Consider the following 18,792-nt stretch of genomic DNA (forward strand, 5'->3'; position numbering starts at 1 on the left):
AGGTTGGGATGGAGGGCAGGGAAAAAGGCAAGCAGTTATAAAAGAAGAGGGCAGAGTACTGCCAGACAAGCAAGAGGGAAAAAATATGAGTATCAGCCAATTACAGACTCAGCTGGAGAACTGAAATGGCCATAATATAAATGTTGCTCATTTCGCATTCATTTGTTCCAAATCTTTGCCCCTGAAAATTTAACAGAGAGCAGAAAGGATCTGTGGCTTATGGGTGATGAAAGCATCTGGCTTCTGTGCGAGACACAGAAGATGAGAAAGTAACTGTGTTCAAAAGAGAAGTTGGTGCTTTCTTTGCCGGTCTGAAGGTTGTAGATAAATAAGGTATTGCTTTGTGTGCCCGTGGTTCAAGAAGGGTTAGCTTGTTAAATGCACAAGTTCCCCGGTAACAAAGCTAATGGCAGGAGGGGACTTCTGGAAAGCAACCTGTAAATTACACTGGCAAAGTGTGTGATCAGAAGCGAGGGCGTCTCAACTAGCAATCGCTTGGCTGAATATGTGAAGCAGGACCTGCTATAATACAAAGCCCAATTTAAATTTAATTGCTGGTTCAGAATCACTCAGCCTCAGTTTTACGGGCCAAAGCCCTATCAGGTCTACAAAGATTCATGCTTTCAAAGAAGGATTTGTTCCAGTGTCATCTAATTAATTAATAACAGATATCCTGGCCTTCTTTGAATCTCCAGCATTTGGGATTTTGTCCTGGGGAAACTGAGGCTGGAGGATCTTGGTGCTGGAAATCACGTCTGGTAGTTTAGGGGGGAAAAGAGAGATTTGCTCTGCATTACAATCCTCCTGGTCATTGGAAAAGTCTCTTGGTCCCAGACTGCAGATGGCCAGAAGCAGGGCAGCAGGGAAGCATGTGGAAGGCCCATGGGAGGCATTTTCAGCTGATGGCAGCCTGGAAAGGCAGCAGAGCTCCATCACACCTCCCTCCACCCAGAAGGATGCTGGTGTGGCACACAGTGTCCCATCAGCCTCCTGAGCAGAGGGAGCGTAACGGGCTGTGGAGGTGATGGGGGAAGAGGAACTACCTCCTTCGGAAACTTTGCAGCCAGTCATTGTGGAGGGGAGGGTTCTCAGACAATGTGGGGAAGGTGAGGAGATGAAGTGGAGGTAGGCTGGTAGGAAGGCTTGGAAAACAGTAACCCTGAGACTGCAAGTCTGCAGGAGTTACTACTTGTATAATAAATACCAGCCTTGTCATATACTTAACCCTCAGCCTCAGCTCTCCATCCTGCCTCTCCGAGCTTGCAGAAGAAGTTTTGCACGCCTCCTGGAGTGCTCCAGGAGCAGCCCACTATGTTTTACCACCCTCAGGATTTCAGGACCAGGGATTTTAAGAGGCTATTTTTAGCAAGCTGGAATGGCACCTCTGCACACCCAGATGCTGAGGCAGGAGGCCTCGGGGTAGTGAGGGGAGGGACTCAAATTGTTTGGCTGGGACCTTGTCTTGCAAATGGTAAACCACAGTCTGAGACAAAGACCTGCAAGAGAAACTCCACTCTCTCCTGCAGCTGGTCAAGGTGGGAGACAGTACAAACACTGTTTTTCTTCTTGTTTCTCTGCAATATCAGAAATGGTGCTACTAGCTCCATATAAGAGGGAGAGAAGGGAGGAATTGCCTTTGTTTTCTCCCTTTTTTTCTCCTGCACATTTGGCTTGACCACCCTCAGCAGAGTGGCCCCAGCCACTCCTGTGGCCTTGTTGCATCCATTTTTCACATCTTTCTTTTGATGCTCTGCCCGCGCTCGCTCGCTCTCCGTAAAGTTTCATTTCCTCAATTCCCCATCACAGGCTACTCGTCTGCAACAAAACCGTCAGGCCAAATGAAGAAAGGTAAGATCAGGAGGCGAGGTTGGCCTCGGCTGCTCCTGGGGGTCCCATTCTTGCCAGGGTTTTTCAAGTTCTTCTGGCTCATTAAGCAAACCTGAGTGAGAGAGGGCACGCAGCTACTGCTCTACCTGCTGTCACCAGGGTGCTATCCTTCAAAAGAACACCTCCTCAAGGACAGCACTGTCACTGCTGCTGAATTTAACTTAAAAAAAAATAATAATCGGGTTGCAAGATGACACCGGGAACCATTTTTTCTTTCTTTTGCTCTTAGTAACAAGGAAAGGAACAGACACCATCAATGCTTTTTGTCTGGATTTTGAAGAATCCTGTGCTATTTCCTACCAGCTCCCTGCCCCTTCATTAAGGCACCCAGACCGTCGGAGGGAGAAGAGGAAAGGGTACAGCACTGGACGCTGCTTGCATGATGCCTGGTCCTTTCCCCTCCTAATGCAACGACTGTGGAAATGCCAAACGCAGCTCTGCAAGACCTGCTCTCAGCAGCTGAAGAGCAAACCTGCTGCAGGACCTCTTCTGAAGGGGCTCTGCCACTTGTGAGCCCGTAGCAGCCAGCAAAGCACCCATGGCAGAAACGTTGCTGGGTTTCCGCTGTACTGGGACATGTTTGCAAGAGAAAAAAAAGATGTTTTCTTGTTTGAACTCAGTTTGATTTGGATCCTCTGGCAATTTTTTAAATGAAGTGCCATGCAATTGCTATTGCAGTGTAGCCTTCAGCACATTTTTCAGCCGGAGACATGCAGGTAAGACGGGCTGAAACTCGCTGCAAAGAGAAATGTGCTGTTTCCCGAGAGGCCAATATCCAAGCAGCAGTGTGCCAGCCCTGTCCAGACTGGATGCTGCACCTCCTTCAGTACCCATGTGGCAGCAAACTCAATCATGGAGCAATTAAAAGAACAGCCCCAGGTAGTTTCCTGAGCTGAGGAGAGAAGGATGTTTGGTGTTCTATAGATTTGTGCCCTGTAACTGCTGGATTCTGGTGTCTGAGGGGGTGTCAGGTCTGATAAGCGCTTTCCCTAGCACTGAAGCTTTTATATTCTGTCTTCTGCTCTCACTGTCTCTTAAGATGGGTGGCCAAAACTGGGGGAGCACAACTGAGGTCTCACGTCTTTGTCTTTTACACATTTCCACTACGCCTGCAAATCTTTGCGCCGCTTGCTCTGGTGTCCCATCAGGTCTCTTTGAAAAGAGTCAACAAGTCCAAAAGTCGTATGAGGAGTGGAGGAGAGCATGAGTTTGTGAGTACATGAACTCCTGTTCTGCAGGAAAATAGGCTTAAAAAAATGCACAACCACATTTTTGCCATGTGTGTCTCATGCACGGAATGATGGCACTAGAAGGAAAACATGCCCGTCTTGCCCTCACTGGTGCTGCTGTCTCCCATAGTCTCTCTGGCTGACATGGTGGCTCCAAGGTGAGGCAGACAGAGCCTGTGCAGTGACGGATGTTGGTATATGCTTCTTGGGATGCTGCTACTACTTTCAGTTCTGTCAGGGAGACTTAAATCTCTGCTGTGCTGCAGGGATAAAATGATATATGGCTACCAGCTCTAACAAGGTTACAGCTCATTAGAAAGCCATGTTTTTACAGCCCAGAACAAAACCATATTCACTCCTCCTTGTAGCTTCTTACAGGCTTCGCTGTAGCACTGCTCCGTGTAGGGAAAACTCACAAATACCTCTTTTGAATACCTAAGGGTCAGTCTCCTTGGGAGTGGCTCCAAGCAGAGAAAAGGTGTTTGTATTTTCTTCAGCCTTTCCTAAAGTGCTTGTGAGAATGTTTATAACATGCGATAGCTGGCAAAATTCAACTAGTCTAGGAGCTAAGAGGGGAAACACATTATTTTGTCCAAATGAGAGGTAGTGAAATATTTTCCTTGAGAACTGATATGTGGCAGTGGTTAGGGTATGGGTGATGGGAGCATGAGGAGCCTGGACCCTGCCATCGGCTGGCCTTGTCCCAAGCAAGTCAATTTGAACGTCTGGTTGTTTTCCTGTCTCCTGGAGAGGATGCTGTGGGACCTGTGGGAGAAGTGAGGCACCAAAAAGGTATGAAGTTTCTCACTCGGGACCCCAGAGGGAGGCTGGGATAAGTCCAGGAATCTCAAGTCTTTCTTACCTGTGAAGCTTGAGTTTCCACTTCCAAAAAGGCAATGCTTTCTTCTGCAATGCAATGTACTATTAACCAGAAATATTCTGAACACAGGATAAGGCAGAACTGGCCACTGTGGGTAGGCATGAATGACCAAGGGTGGGATTCACCTGGGCATTGTAGATACCTAGATATGAGGTAGTTTTCCTGGACCTATTTTATAAACAGAAAAAATATGTATACATAGGACTTGATTAACCTCACCCTAATGTTGTCAATGAAACAGACAAGTCAAACCCAGCACTTAGAAACGGGATCAGTTCTGGATTAAGACACCTAAATGCAGGTCTCTACAAGGAAGTGACAAAGCTCCCATGGTCATCAAATTGCACCTGGTCAGTGGACCCTAGAACCACTGAGACCACCACAAACTACATCTATATCTGGCCAGCTGAATGACTGCACACCTTCAACCATATTGGCTATATCTCCACTGATACCATGGGGCCTCAGACAGCCAGCACATACAGAGACACTTCTGTATGAGGGTCTGAACATAGGCATTTAGGTGTCTTAATCTGTTATTGAATGGTTCCCTATAGCTAACTCTAGTTGCCTAAATTAGTCGTCTAGTGCCACCTGAGATGACTTGAGGTGCCCAAGACATTTTGGCAGATGTGACACAGGGTGTAAGAGAGATCACATCTGAGATGAGGCATCTATCTATACTGAGGTGACTGACAAACTGAGGTTTAAAATTAGGTGGAAAGAACCCCATTATTGGTTCCCACACCTAGCACAGATATTTTTCTTTAATGATTGCTTCAGGAAAATGGACATTTTACTCAGATCACATTGGCTAGACAGTCTCAAGGGTTTTATGTAGAAATTCCCTTCCTGGAGTCAAAATTGGCAAAAATGTCCCTCAGAGCAGCAGCTTCTCACTTCAGTCCCCAAGGCAATAGGCAAGAAAGGAGAAGAGCCTTGCAAATCATTGTAGAAGAACTTAATGTTACAGCTGAAAATTATCCTGACCTTTCTTTGAGCAATGGTGAGATGGGTGCTCTCCATGCAAAGTGATTAGGCAATCACATCCAGACACGAGGAGAATATTGGTTCAAAGCTTTTATTAGGAAAAAATCCTACTGTCTGCTTCACTAAACACCTTTCATGTACTGTGTGGAGCTGCTTTGGTATTCAGGATGAAGAGATGTGTAACGCCTCCTGTCCCTAAATACGACCCAGGAGGAGCACGCAGGTATAAAGCTTAGTTTCTAGATCAGGCAATGCTTCTCATTTTGCTCACCTACTCCACAGGCCACCATCTCTAAGTGGTCGCAGTCAAAGGGCTGCCCTGCTGTGCACAGAGAAGGAGGGGAAAATAGTCCTGTTACAGGTTGAAAAGTATCCTCTCCCTCCCATTTAATAATGTGATAGTCCCCCGCAGAGTGCGCTTTCCTGAACAACAGCTTAAGGAAAGGTAGAAAAGACTACAAGAAGCTTAAACCTTTTCCACATGCAGCTGTTGGGTATGTCGATCTGGGAGCCATGAAGCTCTGCAGGAGTAAAGAGTTGGAGGCAGGGCTGCAGGTGCTGGCAGGGACTCCAGGTTCAGACTCCTTCTGCAGCTGGGACCAGTGTCTGTGCTGGGAGTGAGGGGCATTCTCCTTCAGCTGCTGTGAAACTGGCACATTTCCTAGTTGACTGCACTTTTGCACCTTCCTTTGGCTTAAGGCATGAATAGCTTGTTCCTTCCCCGTGCATCAGCCCTCTGCCAGTCCAGGCATGAGTCTGCATGAGGTCTGGTGTAAACCAAGTCGAAATGATCATCCTCAGGAATTACCGATATAAAATTTAATGTGATATTTTTACCTTCAGCCCTTGCAGTTACTGGAGCGCAGGTTAAAAGCTGCATTTATTGCAGGCATTTATTTTTATTAAGAACAGATCTTTGCAGTCCATCAAAAATACTCAGCTTAGGAGGAAATGCGCTGTAGGTCCCTCTGTGCTCAGCTACAGTTGGCAGCATGGTAAGCTGGGTCGCTAATTAAATAGCATATATACCAGCATGTGATGCAGGAGAAGCACAGTGTAAAGCACAGGATTTTAGAAGCATCCTACAGGTTGCCAGTTTTGGTCTAGGGAATGTTTTTCTCTCCATCCCTGGCCTCTGAAGTCATGGCAGAACATCTGCTGCCCGGAAGGGACAAGACTTCACCCTTCCCGCAGCTCTCCCCCAGGCGCTGGGGTGGGGGTCCCTGCTACCTCTTCTCTGGGATCTGATGGGGCAATAGGGAAGGCAGGGATGTAAATTAGATTTCCGGATGACAAGGTTTGAGAGACAAGTAAGAAAAGGTTACCCCGTGTCTAGCCCCGCATTAAATAATGAGAAGCCACAAATATAAAGCTGTTTCCTGCTGTTATTTTTAAACTAAGAATAGGAAAGTGAAAGACCCAGGTCAGACCGAAGCTGTAGCATCCTCAGCTGTCCAAAGCTAAAGCCTTAGGAAAAGTGCAAGGACAGGGCAAACATGTACCGATTTCCCTCCCAAAGTACTCTCCCAGGCTATTTGTACTGCCGTGATTTCCTGAACTGGGGCGGTGCCTTTGCTAGTAGCCTGTAATTTGCTCGCTTGAATTTGCCCTTAAATTGCATCAAGTTCTCTTAACTTGCCTTGAAGCCACCCAGCATTTCAGCCACTCGGCCGTGGGTGAAGCCCAGGCTGTGGCAGGAGCTGCCCCAGGAAAGTCCTTCCAAGGTAACACCCTGACTTTGTCGGGGGGGCCAGTTGGTCAAGTCCTTCTGTCCCTCTGGCTGACCCGCAATTTGACTGTGTGTTTTTCCAGCCTGCCCAAGAGCTTTCTCCTGGCTGTTGGAGCGGGTCACGCTGTCACCCCCCCACCGTCAGACAGAGGCAATTTTTACTTCTCTGCTCTCTTCCCCTGCTGCTGGGGAGCATGCTTGCCCCCCAGGATCTGCCGCAGCAGAATGCAGTAAATGCCACCAAAGGTGCTCCCCATTTCCCTTAGCATACAAGAAAGGAGCATCAAGTCACGGTTGGGCTTGTAATTAAGTGTAATAACAACAGCGTGTACACTGTAATTGACTCTCCTGTCTTTGCTGTGTCAGTTCAAATGTGTGATGCTGAGATAATTTTACACACTGTCCGGTTGGGTCCCGTGTGCCACCACATGTGGCAAGGACTTCTAAGAGGTTTTGCCAAAGCACGGTGTCACAAGTTTCAAAAGCAGAGCTAGAGGACAAAAAGACCCATGTGATTGCTAACAGTGTGTTTCCTGACCACCACGTGTTTCATACCTTACCAGCTGCAAAAAAAAAGCAACATTTCGGTCAAAGAAGTGTCCTAGGTCAGCAGCTCTTTTGCTTCGGGAGCTGTTAACTCTCCGTTTCTGAGGTGCCACCACCTACCTTTGCCATTAGAGGAGAGTGCAGGAAAGGCAATGCAGTGTGGTGTTCCATGCAGATCCATACTTCACACCTGCATGGCCACCAGTGGCCCTCACCATAGGAACCCCTACTCCTCCCCAGGCAGGGAGCAAACCTGAGCTGGGCTTGTCTGTTTGCGTTGCCAGACTTTGTTTAAAGCAGACCGAAATGCAAATCCTGAAGCACTGGGCTTTCATAGTGGGTTTTTGTGCCAAATCCAATGTAATCCTTGTATTTCCCTTTCCTGCTGAACTCCTTGCCCATAGCCTGCCTGTAACATTAACATTCCGGGGACATTTTGCTGTGGGAGGTGGAAGAGACACTGAGGGTGTCCCTCAGAAAGCACTACAGGGAGGAAAACACACACTGCTGAAGACAGAAGGAACGTGGTGATGCTCAGGATAGACAGAGCTTTTCCATTTGACTCCTGCTGTGGTAAGCCTGATGCCTTTAACCCTGAACATGTACTCGCTGCCATCACACGAGACTTTTATTTGGCAAAAATCAGAGCCCCATGGCAGGCTTTCAGGTGGTTCCCCAGCTGGCTGAGCATCCCTGGAGAGTGCAACCACAGCGGCCCTGGACAGTATGGTACATTAGGCACTGCAGGTTTGCTCTGATCTGATGTTAGGCTTTCAGTGTTCGCATGAGAGTTTTAGGCAGCCGATGCTGAAGACTGGAAATTTTATAGTCAATCTACTGGCTCTGCCATAGGTAATGGATTTGTCCAAACTGAGCAGATAGCCCTAGTGTTATTGAAAAAACCCAGTTTTTAATATATTGCAAATAAATGCATTTACTGGATGGTAAGATTGGGAGCTCTCTGTTTTTCTTAGCCTCCAGCAGACTCTGTAAACTATTGACTGGATAAGACCAGAGAATTGAGTCCCTTGTTAGTCAGTCATGCTTACAAAGTTTTAACAACGCAAAACATGAGAAGCCCCCAGCTGCAGACACTTGTCACCAGAGGCCCCTATGAAGTGATATCCTTCCCACTATATGAGTAAGCAACCCTGATTTCATTTTCCAGCAATGTCAGCTCCGATCAGTCCAATCACACTGGCTTCTGAAATGGTGAGACTCACAGTCTAGCAAGAAATTTGTAGATTTTATCATTTGTAGACTTTGTAAAAATTCGTAGTTTTTTGTAGTAATAAGCAAACCTTTACTTGCTTTATGTTTTTTGAGCTTAGAGGCTGTTCTTGGACCACATCTTTAGGCTTTTCTCTGTAGCTGAGAGGGCTATGAGTCTGCTCTGTATAAACAGAGAGCTGGGAGTCTTTCCTTATCACTGGCCTGAGGGAGCATGAAATTGAAAACATCAGCCATGGCAAGGCTTATCATAAAAGCATGAGAATTGCTTAGACCCTTATGTCTAGCAATGTATGCAGGCAGGACTGGGGCTGGTATTCTGCCCACGTGCAGGAAAGCAGATGCTTGGACAAACCAACATTTGAAAACATATTTCTGCAGTTGGGTTTTTTTATTGACCTTTACTAGCACGTGACCCTTGCCAGAAGCTGTGAAGAATGCTCTGTATTCCCTTGGTACTCTGTGGATGGTTGTATATTTGTTTTCTTTATTAAAACCTGGACAGAGGAAAATGGACCAGATTCCACTCCATTACCCCTGCTCAACTTCATCAGCTGCATGGAGTTGTGGAGAAATAACGGCTTTTGATGGAGTACATCCAAAAGCCCACTACTAACATGCGTGGTAACAGATGCTATAAAACTGCAGAGAGTAAATGTTTGGCAATTCTCCTCTAATGTGGCTACCTTGTGCCGGCAGCCTGGTGGTCCGGTTCTGCCTCCGGTGTATGAAATGGAGGGAAGTCCATTTTTGGTATTGGAAGCACTTCCCAGGTGAGGGAGGATTTGCAGAACCACAGAATTCAGGAAAAAATCGGGTTGGCGGGGACCTCAGGAGGTCATCTACTCCAAACTCCCTATGAAAGCAGGCACTGACTGATGGGTGCACGCTCATGCCTTCATCACTCTTCTCTGCAGGACGTAGGGTTAAGGTGGCTGTTGTGGGATTCACCTGTTGGACACCTGGGACAGGCTCTCACCTGAGCCAGCTCCCTGTACTGCACTCACAGTCGGTGGAGAGAAAAGGGCACGACAAGGGTTTTGTCCCCACAGTCAGTGGAGAGAAAAGGGCATGACAAGGGTTTTGTCCCACTTTGGAGAAGCTGAGCCAGCTGTGGTCAGGTGAATCCCACCAAGGAGTGTGGTGTATTTCTTGATGATTGATGGTAACAGGGCAAGTGACAGCATGAGAAAACTGCCTTTGGATGAAAAACCTAAACTGAAAAATAAATAAAAAACTCTCTCTTTTTCTCTTTTTCTCTTTTTCTCTCTCTCTTTCTTTTACTCTCTCTCTTTTTCTCTCTCTCTTTCTTTTACTCTCTCTCTTTTTCTCTCTCTCTTTCTTTTACTCTCTCTCTTTTTCTCTCTCTCTTTCTTTTACTCTCTCTCTTTTTCTCTCTCTCTTTCTTTTACTCTCTCTCTTTTTCTCTCTCTCTTTCTTTTACTCTCTCTCTTTTTCTCTCTCTCTTTCTTTTACTCTCTCTCTTTTTCTCTCTCTCTTTCTTTTACTCTCTCTCTTTTTCTCTCTCTCTTTCTTTTACTCTCTCTCTTTTTCTCTCTCTCTTTCTTTTACTCTCTCTCTTTTTCTCTCTCTCTTTCTTTTACTCTCTCTCTTTTTCTCTCTCTCTTTCTTTTACTCTCTCTCTTTTTCTCTCTCTCTTTCTTTTACTCTCTCTCTTTTTCTCTCTCTCTTTCTTTTACTCTCTCTCTTTTTCTCTCTCTCTTTCTTTTACTCTCTCTCTTTTTCTCTCTCTCTTTCTTTTACTCTCTCTCTTTTTCTCTCTCTCTTTCTTTTACTCTCTCTCTTTTTCTCTCTCTCTTTCTTTTACTCTCTCTCTTTTTCTCTCTCTCTTTCTTTTACTCTCTCTCTTTTTCTCTCTCTCTTTCTTTTACTCTCTCTCTTTTTCTCTCTCTCTTTTCTTTTTCTCTTTTTCTCTTTCTCTCTTTCTCTTTTCTTTTTCTCTCTCTCTTTTCTTTTTCTCTTTTTCTCTCTCTCTTTTTCTTTTTCTCTCTCTTTTTCTTTTTCTCTCTCTTTTTCTTTTTCTCTCTCTTTTTCTTTTTCTCTCTCTCTTTTTCTCTCTCTCTTTTTCTCTCTCTCTTTTTCTCTCTCTCTTTTTCTCTCTCTCTTTTTCTCTCTCTCTTTTTCTCTCTCTCTTTTTCTCTCTCTCTTTTTCTTTTTCTCTTTCTCTTTTTCTCTTTCTCTTTTTCTTTTTTCCTTTTCCTTTTCCTTTTCCTTTCTCTTTTTTTCTTTTTTTCTTTTTTTTTCTTTTCTTTTTTTTCTCTCCCTTCTGGTTGATTGGCAGCCCCAGGAGAGATGAGCCACCAGCCGTGCCTGCCCGCCAGCCTGGCCCCCGGGGAGATGCAGACCCCCAGGATGGTGGGGAGGAAGCGAGGGCGGCCCCCGCTCCAGCCAGCACCCATCAAAGTGGCCGCTCACAACCTCTACTCTGCACCCTCCAGTGCCCTGCCGGTCATGAAGATCCCAAAGAAGAGAGGGAGAAAACCCGGGTACAAGGTAGATATGTCGGTTTTTTCATGCTCCTTCTCCACCTCCTGCTGGGTTTAATATGTTTTCTCCTAGAATTTCAGGTGAAATGCAGGAATGGAGGCAAAGTTGGGCAGAGCAATGCAAAAAATGTAAAAGAAGCCGGTTTCTCTTCTGCCTGAGCTAGTGAAAAATAGAGGGAATCTGGTTTTTTTTTGTTAAGTTTACGGTTATTTTAATTTTTGTTGTTTGAGAATAACTTGTCCCCCATAGCGTTGTGTGAGATGGCTGCGCACCTTCTGGGGAGTGTTTCTCATTTGTCACTTTTTTCTTCTCTCTCACTAACAGTCATTAGAAATGAGACAAAATGAAAGGAAAAGGAAAGGAATAGGGGGAATGAAAGCAGAAAAAACCCCCTAATTTCCAAAGGAATAAAAAAGGGATGTTTTAGAAAGTAATGCCATTTCACTTCCTGAGGGAAAGGCAGTTTTGATTATTTCTCTGCTCACTTTGTGGGAAAATCATGCCCAGCTCTCAATGTGACCCCAGTGGGGAGGCAGGACTAAAGAAAGAAAGAAACCCCGAGTACCTTAAGCCCTTCAGATGCTGCTGGAGGGCTGGGGCTCTCCCACTGGTACCCCCCAGTGGGCTCAGCTCCGGGCAGGAGCAGGGCCATTATGACTTAGTAGCAAATACTCTGGTGTTTTTTAAAATGTGGGATAGGGAAATACTTCTTATTTTTCACTTCAGTATTAGGTTAAAGCTCTAGGACAGAAACATCTGAATTGTTTTCTTTGAGGTACTTGTTATTACAAGTTTATTTTTCGTTTTTTTTTTTGCTTTATTTATTACAAGTAATACTTGAAATTATGATCAATAAAGCTGGGTCATTTGTAGGCTCCTTAGATCAAAAACATCCAAGTCTGGGATAGTAATACTTTGGAGATGTGGTGAAAATGAGTCCCTGAGATTATCAAGTAATTTGTCAAATACCACAATGACCTTTTCTGCAGAGTTTCGGCAGACCCCATCCCTTCTGCCCCTGCTTGTCTTGCTGATTTCCATTTCTTACTCCTGCATTTACAACTGATTTGTAATTTGACTTAAAAAAAAAAAAAAAAAATGCTGGGAAATGTGTTCTGTTCCACCCCAAATGCACCCATCCACCTGCGAAAAAGCCTTTCACCAACCACTGTGTATTTGTACGCAGGAAAAAGCCAAAAGGGAGACTTTAATTTCCTAAAATGCTGCAGTAGCACAGCAAACATCGAGTTTTGGAGCTAGGTGGCTGAGCAGCTCATTGCCATTGTCCCTTCCTCTCCCAAAGTGAAGCCTTTCCCCCTGGTGGGTGCCACACACCCCTCCTCTCCGTCCCCAGGGACTCTGTGGGGAAGCGATGGCATTCACAGTAAATCTGGGATGATGTGATTTCTTGGTGAATGATGGAGAGTAAAAAGCCATCCTTTTATAACCGATGGCTTAAGTTTCTGTCGCTCATGAGCTGTGGCATCCGTGGCATCTGGTCTGGCGCTGGTTATCTGCGCTCCAGGATTCGCACACCCAAGCGATGTTCTCCGTGAGGAGCCTTCGTACGCTCCAGGCTCAGCTGAAGTGAACCCCTCTCCACCAAAAACACTGCCCCAGCGTGAGTCAAAGATTACATTTTTTTTTGATGGGGAACTCTAGCTTGATTTAATTAGCTCGCTAATTGTATGACTTTCAGATACCATGAGACTTAAATGCATTTTAAAAAATGACTCCCTGCCCAAATGGCAGACGACCAAATTCTTTATAGCAACCAGATAGCTGAATTATTACAGAACAGATGGAAAAATACTTCTGAATTTTTAGCAAACTAGGAATTTACAGCTTAGATTTAAATTTATTTTGACCAAGATGTGAATAACAGACATTTTTAATCACATGCTCTTTATAGCCAGATGACCCATTGCCTGTTTTTATTGATATTAAAGCAAATATCTGTGTCTTCCTAAAACGACATTTCATCACGCTTCACCACCAAGCAAAGTCCTTTTCCTCACTACCCTGTTTATTTTTTCACAGCTTTGGTTATAAAATTTCATCAGCTGTTTTTCCAAAACCAGTTTTGTACCTGATGCGGAGCTATTTGCTGTAAAATGCTACATTTTCCCTTAAACGCAATATTCTTTCTGACTGCCTGAATCTCTAGGAAGAAGTCTGTTTCTGGCAGCTGGGGAGGAGCTGAGTAGATGGATCAGTTTTATTTCTGTGGCTGTGAGGGGCAGCCCCAGAGAGCTGCCTGGCGAGGCGGTACGAGGGAACGCTGTGTGAGCATCGGGGGGAAACTCTGGTGTTAGAGGACCAGACAAGCAGGGCAGCGCTGCAGCAAAGACCACCACATCCCTCCCAGAGGGCAACAAAGCAATGGCCCCATCTGAGCAGCCCAAGGGCAGTTTGTCCCCCCCTGTGCCACCGCAGCAGCTCCTGCTTCAGAGGTGGCCCCAGCCTGGGGTGAACAGAGTGACAATTCCCATTACGGGGCATAGGTTCCCCTGCTGCCCGAGGAGTCACTATTAATGATGACAAATAAGCAGTCAGGATTCAGACACACTGGGACTGAGATGGCACAGGCAACCTTCCAGCGTCCTGATTATTCACCTGTCCTGTGATACAGCCTTGGATTTCAAGGTTGCATGCTCTCCTCTTAAGGGCACCTGCCTCATTCACTGCGAAATGCTCCGGGGATGTAGGAGGCTGCGTGACGACTCCCCTGCATCATTTGCTGTGCGAAAGAAAGGTATTGAATAGCACAAGAAGAAAAGGTGGGAAAGACCTTGGACTGTGTTTTGCCTTTGCTAGCACAGCACCGACCCTTCTCTGCTCCAGTGACTGAGCTGAACCCTGACTTGCCTTGTGCTGAGGCCAAATGCACAAAGAGGTAATGCCAAAGTCCCCAAAATGTGTACTCCGAAGCTCCCTGGTGCAGGTTTAATGGCACCTTTCTGCCCAGCCATTGGAAACCCACACAGCAGGACCAGGCACTCTCTTTGGTGCACATCTGTGTGCACATCTGCAGGGGCTGGAGGGGGTTTTCTCTCTGACAGCAAAAGCTCTTATGGCCAGGAGGTGCCTCTGCCCCCTGGCTGAAAGAACACAGGGACAGTGTGAACCCCAGTGTTTCCTAGTAAATGTTTTGTCAGGACAAGGGACAACTGGTACAGGGGAACTAGGAGCCATAAAGACGAGGACCTGTGCTCTAAGTGGTTTAAGAAAAGTATAGGGGAAGTTTGCGTCTTTGTTCATCTTGTTTCTTCCCTGTGCATTTTATTGTACAAGCTGGCAGAGTGCTTATTCAGAAGGAAAAAAAAATTATCTGGGAAATGTTCTTCCCCCGTTTTCACCTTTTTGGTGTGGGATGACAGAAATACAAGCTAGATGATCCCTGACCGCTCCAGAGGGGTGTGCAGATTGTAACAGAAGCTCCAGGACTCAACAGAGTCCTCCGTGGCCACTGTGTGCTCACACAAGCCTGCAGCAGGCATCAGTGGCACGGAAGCCCACGTTCCCTCTGTGTCTAATGCACTGTGACTTTGGCAAAGAAGACATACTTATCTTTCCTAAACCTCTGATCAGCTTTCTCTGATCTCTTTTCCATGGTAGGAGGTCCATATGAGTGGGAGGTTGGTTGTACATCTTATTTTAAAGCAATTATTGCCCTTTATATCTCATGCTGTGCATATTAGAACTTATGCCATTTGATACTCGAAAGCTGATTTGAATGCCTTACCGTGAGGATTTCCCCAAGTGCTCTGACAGATTTGCTCCGTCTCCTTTTCTCTCTTTTCTCTTCTTCACCGCCTTTTTTTCACTTTTCTGCATATGTGCTCTCTACTGCCAAGCTCTGAGTCAGTCAGCTGGTTGGTTGGGTTGGTTTTTTGATAGAGAAGAATCAGTCCAAGAAAAGACATCCTTAAATTAAATACTTGGAGATCTATGCTTACTGATATTCAGGAGCTACTCAGGATTTCAGTGTCCAGGAGGTATTTAAGCCATGTTTGCTAGTGTATTGTCTCCTGTAATCAGGCATTGTTTTATTTTGATCTAATGAAGGCACATTTTTTGCTACCCCTAACAAAATGGCATTTATCTGTATCCAGAGGCTGGAGAGCACATACTGTTGCAATTAAGTTTGCAGTAAGCTGTTTGCTAAAACATCATATTGCCAAGAAGGGGCTTCCAAGCTAGAGAGTTTACGCAAGTCTTGCCCTCTGTTTATTTGCTCTTGAACATAAACCAGCCAGGGCCTCCAAGAGCCAGGGAGCAGGCAGAGAAAGAGGTTCTACTGGGCAGTGTCCCATCTCCACCATCTCTGTCCCTCACTGGGTGGTGCTGGTTGGGGCAGTGCACACTCAGATGGTGCAGAAGGCTCAAGGGACGGAGAGGGGAAATATGCACCTGTGTTTGGGACAACAGGGCTGTGAGCCAGTAAGGATGTTAAAGAGCCAATATGCAAGTGAAACAGAAGTTACTAGGCCTGCTGTCTCCTAAATAGTATCTATATGGGTATGTGCATATGTGAGTGCATATATGTATTTTTATATATATGTATATGTAAATATATACACAAGTATATATGTGTACATCTCTATATAATTGTACATACATTTATATCAATGTGTATATGCATTTATTATGTATGCATATGTGTGTATATTCAAAAGCAAGCCCAGAAGCCTAGCACAGGGGCTACCCAAAGTTTCACAGTGCCAGTGCACTTCACCATAGAAAAGTGAGTCATTGACATGTTGCTACAGAAAATAACAAATCACGTTCCTTCTCACCTTCTCATGTGGGATAAAGCCCAAACTGGATGGGGACCTTGATTTTTAAAACACCTTTTCCTCCCATTTATTTTAATTGCTTGGAAAACAAACCGACAGCACTTTGCTGCTTATCTTTCCTGATGCCAATCTGAAAGCAAGACAACCCTACAAAAGCAGTTCAACACAGGTAGCTGAGGACTGGCATTAGCCAGGGGCCAGCTCAAGGTCTCGAGTACCCTATGGCTGGCATACAGCAGGAGATAAATCCATAGTTTGTCTTAGATTCACTTATAGAACATTTTCTCCCTGTTCAGGGGAGGGGAGGTGGTGGCAGCATGTGGAGGTGGTGCCTGGCTCTTCTGAGACAGGTGGGATACAGCCTCTGCCCCAGGCACCAAACAGAACCCTGCAGGGGATGATGCCTGGATGAGGACCCAGCTCTTGTTTCCAGCCAGGGTTGTTGTGCCCATCTTTCCACAAAGGCTGCTCTGAGGGAAACGCTAGATTGTGTAAAAGAGCAAGTTCAGGTAGGGCTTGGTGGAGAGCTGGCAGGCAAAAATTACACCCATATCAACAAAGATGGCTTTTTTGTTTGTTTTGATGAGTACCATCTCAGCTCAGGCTACTGTGCTACCTAAAGCAATTCTCTCTTAATGAGCCCCTTGCTGGGATAAGCCAGTAACTAGGGAATGATCCAAACTCCCAGAGACTTAGTGGTTGAAAACTCACTTGGCACTAAATCCAACAGCTTTCCCTCTCCCTCCTCCAGCTTTCTGTTTCTAACTTTAACACTGAAACAGTGACCGTTATTTTAGACAGTTGTAGTCATAATCATGGACAACATGACTCTTTGTCCAAAATGACTTCTACTCTCCACCAGGACTTGCTCAAAGTTTGGTTTGTAGGTAGTGGTCTGGCTTCGTTTCTACCTGAAATATACTTTATACATTATTTTCAGCTTGGACATAAGCTCAGAGAGAAGCAATACTCTGCAAATTTAACAGGGCTAAAAATTCCTTTTTGTTTTTGTGCTTGTCACTTACAGCATTTTTACCTTTAGCCAGTGAAAAATCAGCTGCCAGAAGAACAGCTCAGTGTAGTATATGTAAATATACAAACCAGCCAGCTGTGTGCTTGGCTCTCTGCTTTCCCCTGCTTCCCTTCGTGGCAAAAGGAAAAGCAACAGTGGTACCTTCAGGTCACATCCATCACATCAACCCTTTGTAATTATGAGGACCTGATCATCACTTGACTGGTGAGAGGTTGCCAGGTACCGGTGGTGTAAAGATGTGGTGATATTGCACCGTAAATCCCCATCGTGTTTCACTGCTCCAAGCTGGGCTGCAGGTCACGAAGATCGCTGGGTGCAACAGTGCAGCAGTTGGTATTTACTGCCAGGTAATAACACACCACGGACCACAGTCTGAGCCTATTTACATGGGTGTCAGCCCAAAGTAGCCTCTAGGTGCCACTGGATTTAGACAAGATTTACACCCCTGTAACCAAGAGCAGAATTTGGCCCTAAATTACGATGTAGTTAAAGACCCCATGTTTCTGAGTTGCAGAGAATTGTTTACACCCACGCGAAATGTGTCGTAAAATGCCGTTGCGCTGATTTGTTGGAGTGTTAGGCCCAATTTGCTCAGGTGTAAATAACTACCCAGTGGGTGGCATAATATTTGCATCCCATAACTTAAGGCATTTCTGTCTGCAGCAAATCAGTCAGGCATCAGGCTCTAGTATCCCCCTGGGAGCAGAACGGATGCTTCTGGCCTGGAGAAAGTGGTGCAACAGCAGATTGCTAATGAGTGGGAGTTCATGGGGAGTGACATACATGGAAAAAAAATGGACCATCTTGTGTATACTTTCATTACCCAACCAGTTTATTTTTTGCAGCTGAAATCTCGTGTCCTGATGACTCCCTTAGCGATCTCTCCACCCAGAAGCACACCGGAGCCGGATATTAGTTCAATCCCCCAGGATGCAGCTACGATACCCAACTCGGCAACGCCACAGGCTCTCACAGGTACCCAGCCTCAGTTTAGTGGAGATGTCAGACCCATTCCTCTTGAAATGCGGACATCAGTATCCCACTAATGCTACCATTTTATATTTACCCTATCAAATGTGTTGCAATGACCAGACTAAGCCCCAGTGTGAACATGAAGCATCTGTTACAGCTGTGGGGAAAAGGACAGAGAAGCCGTGGTCTGACTGTACGCAGGGTTACCAGCACATGAACCCCTGTGCCTTATCACAGCAGCAGACCTGGTCATTTCTGACTGTCGTCAGGGAAAACACTGCCTTGTTCTTATATTTTTTTGCTTATATTACCAGAAGTAACACAGGTCAATGCTTTTAAACTGTTGCGAATGAGAAGAAAATCAACAAGACAGTTGATTTACCCAGAGGTTTCAGCAGAGAAATGGATTAGATAACATTAGAATCTAAACACAACACATAAATCCCATTATTTCTTAGCTGGGATGCACAGAGGAGAAGTTTTCCATCTGCTCTGGTAGCGGAATGATACTAAACGTAGTGATGATGGCGATAATAATATATTTTATTCTCATTTATCCCTTCACATGCGAAGACTGCAGAGCGCTGGGCAAACATCAGTTGAGTGGCATTTCGTAGTGCTGTTCTGAGACCTGTGCCTGCTGCTGGTTTCAGAGAGGGACGGGGAGGCAGAGTCCACCAGCCCCACCAGATCACTGGGGTGGCCGCGGAGGCTCCGTGGGTCATTTCGGGCTCTGTGTATGTGGCACCCCACACCTCCAGCTGCCCATCCCTGTGCTACCAACACCTGCTCTCCCAGCACCTTCCCAACGGTGTGTGGAGGCTCCCACCAGAGCAGGGTTTGCAGGAGGTGGAGGCAGGCTCAAGCCAACTTTTACCTCCCTGTTTGCACTAAAAAGGTCAGAGGGGCCCTAGCTCCCCAACAAGGGACCCAGCACGCTGCCTGAGGGCTGTGGAGTCCCTCCTGCAGCTGGGTCCCAGACAAGACCA

At 45.9% G+C, this 18,792-nt stretch overlaps 1 protein-coding gene across 1 annotated transcript in view; it reads left to right on the forward strand.

The window, feature by feature from the left end:
• The first annotated feature begins 10,849 nt into the window (after positions 1-10,849).
• SCML4 (sex comb on midleg-like 4 (Drosophila)) overlaps positions 10,850-18,792 on the forward strand; it is a 41,949-nt gene continuing 34,006 nt past the window's right edge. Inside the window, exons 1-2 of the mRNA XM_014964508.1 lie at positions 10,850-11,005; positions 17,677-17,806. Coding sequence (XP_014819994.1) covers positions 10,850-11,005; positions 17,677-17,806 — 286 coding nt within the window. The remainder of the gene's footprint in view (positions 11,006-17,676; positions 17,807-18,792) is intronic.

The sequence above is a fragment of the Calidris pugnax genome, unplaced genomic scaffold (assembly GCF_001431845.1).
Source record: "Calidris pugnax isolate Ruff unplaced genomic scaffold, ASM143184v1 scaffold219, whole genome shotgun sequence".
Taxonomy (NCBI): domain Eukaryota; kingdom Metazoa; phylum Chordata; class Aves; order Charadriiformes; family Scolopacidae; genus Calidris; species Calidris pugnax.